At 54.0% G+C, this 11,338-nt stretch overlaps 4 protein-coding genes across 4 annotated transcripts; all 4 read right to left on the bottom strand.

The window, feature by feature from the left end:
- Nucleotides 1-1,010: 1,010 nt before the first annotated feature.
- Nucleotides 1,011-1,304, bottom strand: PHACADRAFT_258708 (uncharacterized protein). The gene has a single exon (XM_007397315.1). It carries the CDS (start codon nucleotides 1,268-1,270, stop codon nucleotides 1,016-1,018), a length of 255 nt encoding a protein of 84 aa, XP_007397377.1. The 5' UTR covers nucleotides 1,271-1,304; the 3' UTR covers nucleotides 1,011-1,015.
- A 1,180-nt stretch (nucleotides 1,305-2,484) lies between these two features.
- On the bottom strand, nucleotides 2,485-4,110 carry PHACADRAFT_185584 (uncharacterized protein; the record flags this gene model as incomplete). Its single annotated transcript, XM_007397316.1, has 4 exons — nucleotides 3,928-4,110; nucleotides 3,753-3,872; nucleotides 2,570-3,700; nucleotides 2,485-2,512 (listed from the first exon to the last, which is right to left on the bottom strand). Exons 1-4 carry the CDS (start codon nucleotides 3,993-3,995, stop codon nucleotides 2,485-2,487), a joined length of 1,347 nt encoding a protein of 448 aa, XP_007397378.1. The 5' UTR covers nucleotides 3,996-4,110.
- Nucleotides 4,111-5,301: 1,191 nt separating this feature from the next.
- Nucleotides 5,302-6,146, bottom strand: PHACADRAFT_197128 (uncharacterized protein; the record flags this gene model as incomplete). The annotated part of the gene is made up of 5 exons (XM_007397317.1): nucleotides 5,302-5,370; nucleotides 5,432-5,566; nucleotides 5,643-5,771; nucleotides 5,829-6,076; nucleotides 6,128-6,146. 5 exons carry the CDS (start codon nucleotides 6,144-6,146, stop codon nucleotides 5,302-5,304), a joined length of 600 nt encoding a protein of 199 aa, XP_007397379.1.
- Nucleotides 6,147-8,600: 2,454 nt separating this feature from the next.
- PHACADRAFT_146899 (uncharacterized protein) lies at nucleotides 8,601-9,625 on the bottom strand. Its single transcript, XM_007397318.1, has 3 exons — nucleotides 9,046-9,625; nucleotides 8,861-8,989; nucleotides 8,601-8,797 (listed from the first exon to the last, which is right to left on the bottom strand). The coding sequence occupies exons 1-3, from the start codon at nucleotides 9,265-9,267 to the stop codon at nucleotides 8,633-8,635; spliced, it is 516 nt and encodes a 171-aa protein (XP_007397380.1). The 5' UTR covers nucleotides 9,268-9,625; the 3' UTR covers nucleotides 8,601-8,632.
- Between the last annotated feature and the right edge of the window lie 1,713 nt (nucleotides 9,626-11,338).

The raw sequence follows: 11,338 nt of genomic DNA on the forward strand, positions 1-11,338 counted from the left end.
CGGTGCTTTCCGGCGAGGTCGACATCGCCTCGAATGCAACTGCCTGGCATCACCGCGCGCTACTGCCGCGGAGCCTTATCACCGGAAGCCTTCCCAAGATAGGTAATTGCTGCGGTTCAGAAATATGATTGTGCCGCCCTTAAGCTCACGTTTGGCACTTGTTGCGTCTTCAGCGTCACGCTGTTGTGCATATTCTCCTGAGCTCTCTGTTCTGCCTGCAGAAAATGCCTGGGTCGGAAGCGAAATCATGCGATTTACCTGTTCAGGATGATGTCGTCTGACTCGTCTCTGGGTCTCAAGCACAGTTCTTGCCGATACTATCCCCGACTGAGTATATGTTCTCCGCCCCATCGTTGATCATGCAGCGTTCCCAGTCCACGGCTCCCTTACTAGCAAGTGGCAGTCAATCTCTGACAGTTTCAAATTGGTATGCTTTCTTTGTACCATACATAGTATTACAGATCTTTGAGACGTCAGAGGAGCCGCGATGTGACCAATATAGAGCACCTCAAATCTAGAATCTACTACCGCCCATGTCGAATGTTGCAGTAAAAGCGCCATCGAACCACGGGTTAATCTCGGGCTGCCGGTGGGTCAGAGAAGATCAGACCCCGACCTCATACAAGACCGTTGGCGACGCACCGTGACCGCGAGACTAACACTGGGGGGGATGTATCCGAAGACTGGGACTATGGTCTTGCCGTAACGATGCAGCTCGAGAAGGCAAAGGTGTTCCATCTGGATACCGGCAAAACTGAACGTGAAGGTGTCGTCGTGGTCATCCGTGGGCTGGGCCTTGAGACGGGTGGTCGTGAGCATGTCAGGACACAAGAGTCTCCAACAGTGCCATTACACCCACCTGGTTCAAGAACGCGAACATCGTCTCTGCGATGCAACGAACCACCCTGTGACGCGGGACAGGCAGTGGCACTCCATCACGGATGCGCTGCACATTTCTGATCAGGCGGTACGCCTTATACCCGCGTATCTGAAATTAAACGTGAGCTGAGGCAGGTCACACGAAGGTAGTACTGGACAAGTTACGCACAGCGATGAGGCAGGTGACCCTGGAGAAGCAGGCGGGGAACAGCTCGTCGTCGTGTCCGTCGAGATCTTGGAGCCGTCCTGCATGGGCATCGGAGACATTCATTCCCTCAACACCGTGACACGAGAAGGCCCAGTGTCCGCGTTCGTGCGGCCCCATAACGGCAAGACGGGGATGCTGGTAGGGCACATTAGGCAGACGCTGCAGGCAGAAGCATGTGGCCATTTTGAGGAGGATGAAGAAGAGAAGTGGTGAGCAATATCGCTGTTATTCATCGAGGTTTTATAGGCGTTGCAAGGAAATGGATTTACTGCTGTGGGGATTATCTGGATGGTCTAAACATTGACAAATTGTGCTGATGAGGCCTACCATAATCCATGTGGTGGAGAACGTTAATTCACCGCTAACGCTTTCCCGCGGATTGATACGAGCTGTGATAATTGTGGCGCTGTCCATCCCGCACAGCAATCTCTGTTAGCCTGTTGCCAGGGTGTTACCATGGTTGTCGAAGTCTCGGAGATCCCATTCGCGGCGTCGTGCAAAGGATTGGCGCTTGCCAAGTTGTCAGGGTGTCGCTAGGGCGCCTGCAGGCGTCAGGAGGCATGAGATGGTAAAAAAAACACTAGACTGCTTCGGTCTTGTGCACGTAGTAGCAAGTCGTGCTGGTGTGGTCCGAGTCAGAACATGTAACGCGGGTTGTTGATCGGGGCTCAAGTCTCGAGCCCGGCCCACCAGCCGGTAGGTGCATCCGATAAGGTTACGCTGGCGCCAAAAGAGATACGTGGTCCTTCTGCAAGATCTTCCACAACATGTACAACCCCGCAGTTCAGATTATATCCCCGCCGTGCAAGTCAAAATAATGTAAGTTACGCGCCCTGAAATTTGTAGGAATATATCGGCACTATACATCGTGAAAGAGCGAAAGGAAAATAGCGAGAGTACTCAGATGGAGGGGCATCATGCCAAGCTCCCTCGCCGCCGTTGTCGGCAGCGAGTAACAGCTGTGGCGTAGCGTTGATGTCCGTGCTTGACGATGACTCGGAGATGGGTAAGACCGAGTAGTTTGGCGGCACGGAGCCTCATAGGGTCGACAAAGCAGCTGTTTGGCATTAGCATCAATTCATCTCCCCACAGTGGGTCTGAGGTATCCCTCATCTCATCAAACAGAGTTCACGGGCCTGATGCCAATGTCCAGTCCCGCTGCACAGTATGAAACCCGACGCGCGTCTCCAGCGACTCGGAGGCGCGCCACTTACCCAGCTCACAAGTCTTAGTAAATCGAGACGTATTCAAATCAGTAAGTCCTCTACTCATTATACCACTATTAATCATGAATAAATGATTAAAAATGAACGATTGTAAACGGAAGATCATTTATATCACTCATGTCTTCGCCCACATGCCCCGGAAGTAAGCAATCGAGTTCTTGCTAAGGGTCCTCAGTCGAGGTCGTTGAGGCTACGAGCCCTGCGAGGAAGTTGTTAGGCACACATTTCCTGAAGTCAGACTCCAAGAAACACTCACATCTCCTCCCGGCGAAGAATGCTGCCAATGGTCTTGAGCAGGTTGAAGGCACCAGACTGCTGGTCCGAAGGGTCCGCGCGAGCGAGCATCTCGATATCCTCTCGGCGGAGGATGCTGCCAATGGTCTTCAGCAGGTTGAAAGCACCCGATTGCTCGTCTGAGGGATCCGCGCGAGCGAGCATCTCGACGTCTTCACGACGGAGAAGGCCGCCGAGGAATTTGGTGAAGCTGAACGCGCCGGACTCATCCGAAGGGTTCGCGCGGGCAAGCATTTCCATGTCCTCGCGGCGAAGGAAGCTGCCAATGGTCTTCAGCAGGTTGAACGCACCCGACTGCTGGTCCGAAGGGTCTGCGCGAGCGAGCATCTCGACATCCTCTCGGCGGAGGATGCTGCCAATAGTCTTCAGCAGATTGAACGCACCCGACTGCTCATCGGACGGGTCAGCACGGGCGAGCATCTCCATATCCTCCCGGCGAAGAATGCTGCCAATGGTCTTGAGGAGGTTAAATGCACCGGACTGCTTGTCTGAGGGGTCCGCGCGGGCGAGCATCTCGACATCTTCGCGACGGAGAAGGCCGCCGAGGAACTTGGTGAAGCTGAAAGCACCGGACTCATCTGAAGGGTCCGCGCGGGCAAGCATTTCCATGTCCTCGCGACGAAGGATGCTGCCGATAGTCTTCAGCAGGTTGAAGGCACCCGACTGCTGGTCTGAAGGATCTGCGCGGGCGAGCATCTCCATATCCTCGCGGCGAAGGATGCTGCCAATGGTCTTGAGCAGGTTGAAAGCACCAGACTGCTCGTCTGAGGGGTCTGCGCGAGCGAGCATCTCGACGTCTTCGCGGCGGAGCAGGCCGCCGAGGAACTTGGTGAAGCTGAACGCGCCGGACTCATCCATATCCTGGGCCTCGCGGGCGAAAAGCGCACGCGCAGCGTGGGCAGCAGCGTGCTGGGGCTTGGCACCCTTGTGGCCCTTGTGGTGTTTGTGGCCGCGGTGCTTGTGGCCGTGGTGCTTATGTCCGGACTTGCGGTGCGCAACGCCCTCCTCGCGAGCGTGGTGCATGCCACCGTGGTGCTTGTGGCCGTGGTGCCGGTGACCGTGGTGCCTGTGGCCGTGGTGGCCGTGGTGGTCGCTATCGTACAGTCAGCAAAGCGCATAAGCGGAGACGGGCAGCCGAGACTTACTGGTGGAACTCGCGGGCATGGGCGACTGATTTTGGTGACTGGAACAGGTTCTGGCGCGCGTTTTGCAGCTCTTGTTGACTGAGGTTAATATCACCACGGGAAACAAGGGGTCCGTCAAGGCTGCGAAACCAGTTGTAAGTCTGTGTCCTCCTGGAGGTGACGAGTAAACACATACGGCCGGGCGAGGGCGGGGGCAGCGGCGGCGGCAACAGCGAGAACTATGACAGCCTTGGGAGCGTACATGATTGGAGTCGTGAAAGAGTAAAATCAAGAAGAGGTGTAGAGGGTCGTGAGTAGAGGAAAGGGCGCGTCGTGAGATGGTCGAATGCGAAGGTGATTAAAATAAAATAAACAAGTCAGGCTATTGAAGTCATAGTCAGCTTCTGGCTCTCTAACAAACCGCCGAGCTCGTTACTCACAGACCAGCACCTGAACTTGGAGAAGAAGAAAGAGCTCGAAAGAGGAATGAAAGAATGAGCTGAGCTGAAGTTGTCGGACGTCTGCCGTAGGGTTTTATACGGCCTCGCAAGGCGTCTTCTCGTGCTAGGAGCATCCGCGGCCATCATCGGAGCGCTGTACAGACCTGTGCAAGCCTGAAATGAACACAGATTGGAGCTTGGGAGCCACATCAATACGCATCACCATGGTTCCGGGGCTGGGGGATGCATGATTGTTGAGGACTTCATCGAAGAGCGCAGGAGCTCTTGGCTGTGATACATGGCACGCTTTGACGTGAGCCTTCAAGATTAGGAACATGGAAAACATTCTACATGCTTGCTTAATTCAAGTATTAGAACCAGGTTGTGAGTGGTGCGGGGAGCTTCTAGGCATTAAACAGTCAGTCACGCAACGCATCACGAGAATAGGACCGTGGGTCCCAATTAGTGGAGCCAGCCGCTCATCCGCGTTTATTAAAAGGGCATCAATGCTTCGCACCGCATTTGATGCTCTCCACTCTCTAACGAGATGGTTTCCTCTATATCGTACAGCATACAGATAGCCGCAGTCTTCGGCCCCTAATTCCGGAATTATCCCTTGAGAATAGGTCAATGCCGACGTCGGCGCACTGGAAGGCCTATCACTCACGTGCGTCTCGCTTAATTGAAACCTGTTCATTCAGACCGCAGGTTTCACGTACATCGAGGGAGACAGCAGTCAAGATGAACAAAAAGGCATCAGTAAAGGCATCATTTTCTCATAGGAAGCTGACTTCGTATATAGGATAACGCTAGACACTGGACTCTCGTAGACCACCTGTTGGCTCACGTCAACATAGGGAGAAGAGCACCGGAGAGATATGAAGAAACGTACGAAAGGAATGGCGAAGGCACGGGCGAAGAGTCTGCGCGCCGCCCGCCTATCTCATAAATTCCCTGGTGCACTCCCTAATTCAATTGAATTAGTAGGCTTTCTACTTATTGTTAGGGCTTGCATCTACATCTCTTGTGCCCAACATCACTAATTATTAGCAAGCGATTGCAAATGGATGACTTTTAACAAAGTGTATTGTGATACATCGAGGCCATAGAAAGCCGTCGGTCTGGAGTGGCTAGAAGCTACCGTCGTAGTTGTCTAAGGTCGCGACGAAAGGGTCGTTGATCTGAGCGTTGATCTCGGGCTGTTGGAAGATAGTGGGGATTAGACTGCAGCATTACAGGAGCCTACTAGTGACGCATCACAACTGCGGGGCCAGTGCTGGGCGGCCTGTAGCTAAAGACGGGGACCAGAGTATTGTTGTACCGACGCACCTCGAGGGAGTAGAGGTGTTGCATCTCGATAACCCCAGGGCCGAGCGCGAAGATCAAGTCGTGATCCTCAGTGGGTTAGACCCTGCCAAATAGCTACGGGTGCATTAGGGCACAGGCTTCCTGACAGGGCTTGCCTACTCACCTGGTTGAGAAACGCGAACATCGCGTCCGTAATGCAACGAGCCACTTTATGGCGCGGGACAGGCATCGGCACACCACCACGCACGCACTGCATGTTCTTAACTCGACGGAATATCCTGTGCCCGCGTATCTGAGACCTGTTGTGAGCAACGAAAAATCGGGTTGGCACAAGGCACAAGCTGTGCACGGTAATAACACGAGTGACCTTGACGAACCTGGCGGGGCGTAGTACATCGTCTTGCCAGTCGAGATCTTCGAGCCGCCCGGAACAGGCATCCGAGAGATTCACTCCCCAGACGCCGCGGCGGGAGAAGAACCAGTGGTCGCGCTTATGCGGTCCCGTGTTGGCGTGCTGGGGATGCTGGTAGGATGAATTAGGCAGTGGATGGATATTGGAAGGCGTGGCCATGACGAGGAAGAGGTGGTGGTAGCTGGCTGTGTAGAATCATGAGTTCGTGTGAGGCTAGTGATCCGCTGGGGGTTTACCAGCGCCGTCGGGTTCCATTTTCGACAACAAGGGCCGACTATCGTGAGGATTGTCTGGGCTGTCTGGACATTAATATTGCTGTCCAATCCTGTAGATAACCGTGTCGTGCAGAGTCAATATAAACTATCCGACGGCTGCGGGCAGCTCGGGTGATCAGGACCGTCAGAAGCCTGTGAACCCTGGATGCGATGATCAGTTGGTCCGCGACTCTGCCGAGGAGCGTACTGACCGCCAGCAATCCCGCTTCAGCGCCTAGCTGTCAAAGGCTATAGGTCCAGCACAGGCGAGTTCTGGTCGGATAACGACAGCAGGAGCGAGCTATGCAAGAGGTTATTTACCTATAAAGCTATCTGACCACATTATTCGTCGCCACAGCAGCATCGACATTGTGACGAAAAGCGGCTGAAAGACAGATAAGGCACTTGTATGTCTATCCTTCCATACGGAAGGTTCAGAAGCGATGGCAACCTTCGGTTCGTCGCCACTTTGAGTTGCAACCGCCGGAACCGAGCCACGTGGATGAAGGAACGGGAGAACCACGCCGTTTCGAAGGTGCCGGAGAAGTCGTCGAGACGACAGAAACGGGTCATTGCGAAGATGGTCCACCGGAGATCCGTCAGGATATGTTGTTTTCTGCGCCGGCGAATATCGGGGTCAGCGTGGAGAGTTTCGATCGTGCAGTCACTTACAGCACGAACCTTGCTCGGTGCGGGACACGCACAAGCGAGACCCACCGCCGTCGCCGCGACGCACTGTCCCCGCCGCTTACGATTTACCAGCCTTCACCCTCGGGACTCATAGCCTGCAGGCGGTGTGTCCCGTAAGCAAACTAGGGACAGCGCCGTTGACAAGCAATGAGCGCGCACAGACTGTGTCTCCCATGCCATAGGTTTGCACCCTAATACTCGGTCCCGGAAGATACGTAGAGGACACGGAGAGTATAGCGTTTACAGGTTAGGTAGACGATCTACAGGCATAGCAAGCTGCTTTAGAGTAGCAAAGGATACTGTAGACACCGAGACGCACCGGTGCCAGCTGCCAAGTAGTGTGTTGAGTTCGCGACCATGGAAGACAAGATACTCGAGAGCGACGGGACTTCAGACGACTTGACTTGGGCGGGCTGACGCCGCCCGCGCGGCGCGTAGATCCCGGTTGTGCCGGGAGCTGCCGGCGCCGTTCTGTGGGCGTGAACGACCACGCACCCCGGGCCGCGGGTTGACCTGGGATGGAAACCAACAACAGGCGACAATTGATATCGCAACGGCCCCGCCATTGGCCAGTGGGTGCAGATGATCGTCCCCGGGCCTTCTTTCCGACCTAGCCAAAAAATTGATACCGATTCTCCTGCGGAGGGCGCAGCCGCGGATATCCGAGCTACAGCAGACATCGCGCTCATCAGACCTGTATCGTAAAACATGCTATAGTGACTCCGCCCTCGATCCTCTTCTGCTACCATTGGTGAGACTCGTCATTAGCAGCATTTCACTGTGCCTCTGGGTCCGCTCATGTGAAAAATTGCTCCGGGCGGGCAGGGTATTAACGGCGCCACATGCGACGGAAGCGAGCAAGACGTCGGGACGAGCCCCAGCAACTGACCAAAAGTCCCCTTGATACGGTCTAGGTGACATGCTTCATCGCGGAGTGATGTAATGACACTCCCGTACCCTTCGATGCGCTGACTTCGGCGCACCGGCCACTATCGGCTCTGTCCTGGATTTTTGTAGGCAGGAAAGATGCGCGTAGCCCCCATAGGTTGCAGATGACCGAGCCAGATTGGCGAGCTTAGCCCTAGGGTGGCGTAATGGCTCTCGTACTCTCGTGCCGCTGAGGTCGGCTGTAAATTGCCCCGTTAGCTAGTGACAGCAGGTCGGCCACGTTTGAGTTTTTGTAGACAGCTCCGCATGGTACACGATAAAGACACCTCAGGTCATGCAAAATCGATCGCTCACAGCCTGATGTGTGCGACATTGACTGGCTTCCGCACGGGAGATTAGTCACTGCGATCGCGCCCTCAGCGAAGCGTCGGAATAGCGGCTGTGGGTCGGTAAGGTGCCACCTATGTCGAATGCGCTTTCCGGTAGTGTTGTGAACATGTCGACTACAATCCATGTACTTACCCTGGGTTCAATAGTAGATTCGGCCATCTTCTCTGCCATTGTCGTCAACTCGGAGGTACATGGTATACCCAGCCTGTAGGACCTCTAGAGGCCGCCACTTGCCAGCTAATCGGAGCAGATTCTGATTATAAAGCTCTATATTCTACTACTGAGGCTTGTATTTGCACCTCGCTGTACATGATGATACCCATTATGCGTACATGATACGAATATATGGTGAGATCGAGAAGAACATTAGGGAAATACTAAGTGATCGACACTGGAAGCCTCAGATCTAGCTAGAAAATATCGCCATTGATGTTAAAAGGCCAAGGCGAAAGGTTCATTGAACTCGGGCTGATGGGGGTTGGCAAGAGTTCACATTAATGCGAGTCTCATGCGAGCCTGCTAGCAACGTACCGTGACTGCTAGATCGATGCCGGGAGGGACGTAGCCAAGGACTGGGACCAGGGTCTTGCCATAGCGATGAATCTCGAGGAGATAGAGATGCTCCATCTGGATGCCTGCAAGGCCAAACGCGAAGGCACCGTCGTGATCGCTCGTAGGCCGAGCCTTCGACACAGGTGGTAATGAACATGCCAGTCACCGAGATTCGGACGAGGCCACTGCACTCACTTGGTTGATGAATCCCTGCATCGCTTCCGCAATGCACCGGACCAGTTTAGATCGCTGAACAGGCAGCGGTACACCCCCACGGACGCGCTGTACGTTCTTGACCCGCCGATACACCTCATATCCATGTAGCTAAAGCTAGTGTGAGCACCGACACATCATGGAAATGTAGCGGATGAGCTGCGCACGGTGATGAGCACGGTTACTTTGGCGAAGGTCGCAGGGAACACGTCTTCATCGCACTCATCGAGATTTTCGAGTTGTCCGGTGCGGGCATTAGCAAGATTGATTCCCTGGACGCCACCGGAGGAGAAGAACAAGTGGTCGTGCTCATGTGGACCCATGATGGAGAAGCGTGGATGTTGGTATGACCTGTTACGCACACGTCGGAGGCTGAGACGAAGGAGCATCTTTGTGGGGAGGGGAGAGGAGATAACTGGCTACGGGGTGCGGTTCTGACTGCGATCGCCACCAGTTTTATACGAACCTTCGGGCCCCGCCTTTCTAAGAACGAACCGACTGTCGTAGGGGTTTTCCAGGTCGTCTGAACCTCATTAACAGACACAGTCAAAAGCGTAATTGCACACAAATGGCAGGCGCTGTGATCCGCGCAACTGAGATACCCGCCCGTTCGCTGACTTTGGTATGAGGGGCAATGGCTGTGTCGCTGCACATGGCGGCTCGGCCATACTAGGATCTGCGACTGCACAGCAAACGGCTGTTTGATCGCCGGTGTACGCGCACTGGTTCTATGAAGTTCGCTGTGCCGCATGAAGGGTTTGCCGGTTTGTTGGACTGGATGAAGAAGTGCCCTACCTGTGGTGGCCGGCTCAGTCGCCGGTTGAAGGCCCGTGTGAGATCACGGCTGTCGGAAGCTGGCAGATTCGGCGGAGGCCTAATGTTTGGTATCGCATGAGCCTTGGGTGTGGAAATTGAGTACGCGCCGTAGTACGTACTTCTGTGACATAGAAATGTAACAGAGCTATATTCCACTATGATAAAGGCTGCAGCAGAAAGGTGAGGCAATCTGCCAAGAGATGCAAGGGTCAGTCTTAGCGTACATATTGTGAGCTTTCAGAGAGTTATCACACCTCTCAAGCTATATTGCACTTGTTGCCACAACGATCCTGAAATTCGGAACAAGAAAAAATGCATACGGATAGATAGAAAGAGGAGTCGCTTCCCAGTGGTGCGGGTTACTTTCTCACATAAACACTCGGCGGAAGCGAATAATGTCAGCCCGCGAGCTAAAACTGACCATGGCGATGTCCGGCGCAAGTACAGCCGAGCGTGTGTGTCTAAGTTAAGTCGAGGCTTTGGAGAAATGAGGGACCTTAAATGCGCGAGCGAGCACAGGTCGAAAGAGTCGTCGCGAACACCGCTAATAGGCTGATGCAAATTTTCGTCTTCTGCCGCAGGCTATGCAGGGGTTTCTGGCATCGGCATAGATAAGGTCAGTGTAAAGCGTGCCGGTACTATGCGGGCACTTGCAGTGTCAGATTTGCCTCGGTTAGCAAAAGATCCCTCGACTGAGCCTCCATACAGTGCTTGGTGCGGGACAGTGTGCGACATAGGACAGTGATCCTTCCACGACGCCGTTTGTAGCTTGCTAGTCTTCGCCCTCGAAACTAGTCTATCTTCCTTGCCATCGGTAAATCACATCAGTGCTGCGTGTGGCATGAAGGGTTTTGCCTAACTACCACGCACCGGATGGTGTGGAGCCCAAATTTTGCTGGAGCAATCAGCCACCTGTGCAGGAAGGATAATCTCAAGAAGAGCCAGGAAGACTGGACTTTTTGGAAACTGGCTCTCTTGATGGAGGTAGCCTGAGATTAGTTGATTCGGGGCTCCCTGGTTGTATGAGGGGCACGAGGAGACGCGCCATGGTCTGAATAGGCTGCTGGAGGATTTCTGTGGTAGACCACTGAATGCACCTGTATGGATACATCAGGATGATCAGCCTTGCCAGATAATAGGGAGGCAGCTCAGTATGTGCCCCATCATGAATCCAAGCAATTGAATTCTCGCAAGGTAGAGCTCTGGGCGAGTATTAGTCAAATCTCAGCTTGAGAATGCGGGCACAATCTTGCACGAACCCATACCGATCGAAGTTGCCAGTTTTATCGCATCATCTGGCGAAGTCCGTCTAACGACACAACTAGGAGAGCATTTTTCAAGCCGTTGGCAAGATCTCGCCGGCCTTTGTGAGTGTAAGCCGGCTCGAATGATATCAACTGGATGCGAAGAGGGCCGGAAACATCGACGTCTAACTGAGTACATTCGGCGCCGACCCTTAGATGGCAGTGGATGAGTGAAAAGGCAAAGGCGACGGTCCTGCCTACTTGCGCAGAGGTATTGCGATGTAGATGCGGGCCTTGAGTTGAACACCCGCCCAACGCCGCAGACTGTGTTTCTGTGCCCCAGTGTACGATTCTTGGGCCTGAAACAGCAGCATTTGAGCTCACGAGGCGACATCAAAAT

This window comes from Phanerochaete carnosa (assembly GCF_000300595.1).
Source record: "Phanerochaete carnosa HHB-10118-sp unplaced genomic scaffold PHACAscaffold_6, whole genome shotgun sequence".
Taxonomy (NCBI): domain Eukaryota; kingdom Fungi; phylum Basidiomycota; class Agaricomycetes; order Polyporales; family Phanerochaetaceae; genus Phanerochaete; species Phanerochaete carnosa.

Excerpts from the sequence above, each read along its gene's own strand:
- PHACADRAFT_258708 (XM_007397315.1), bottom strand. The coding sequence starts at position 1,270 with ATGGCCACATGCTTCTGCCTGCAGCGTCTGCCTAATGTGCCCTACCAG.
- PHACADRAFT_146899 (XM_007397318.1), bottom strand. The coding sequence starts at position 9,267 with ATGCTCCTTCGTCTCAGCCTCCGACGTGTGCGTAACAGGTCATACCAA. Across the intron at positions 8,990-9,045 it reads AAGTAACCGTGCTCATCACC|CTACATGGATATGAGGTGTA; the intron begins GTGCGCAGCTCA and ends CACTAGCTTTAG. Across the intron at positions 8,798-8,860 it reads TGCAGGGATTCATCAACCAA|GCTCGGCCTACGAGCGATCA; the intron begins GTGAGTGCAGTG and ends CCTGTGTCGAAG.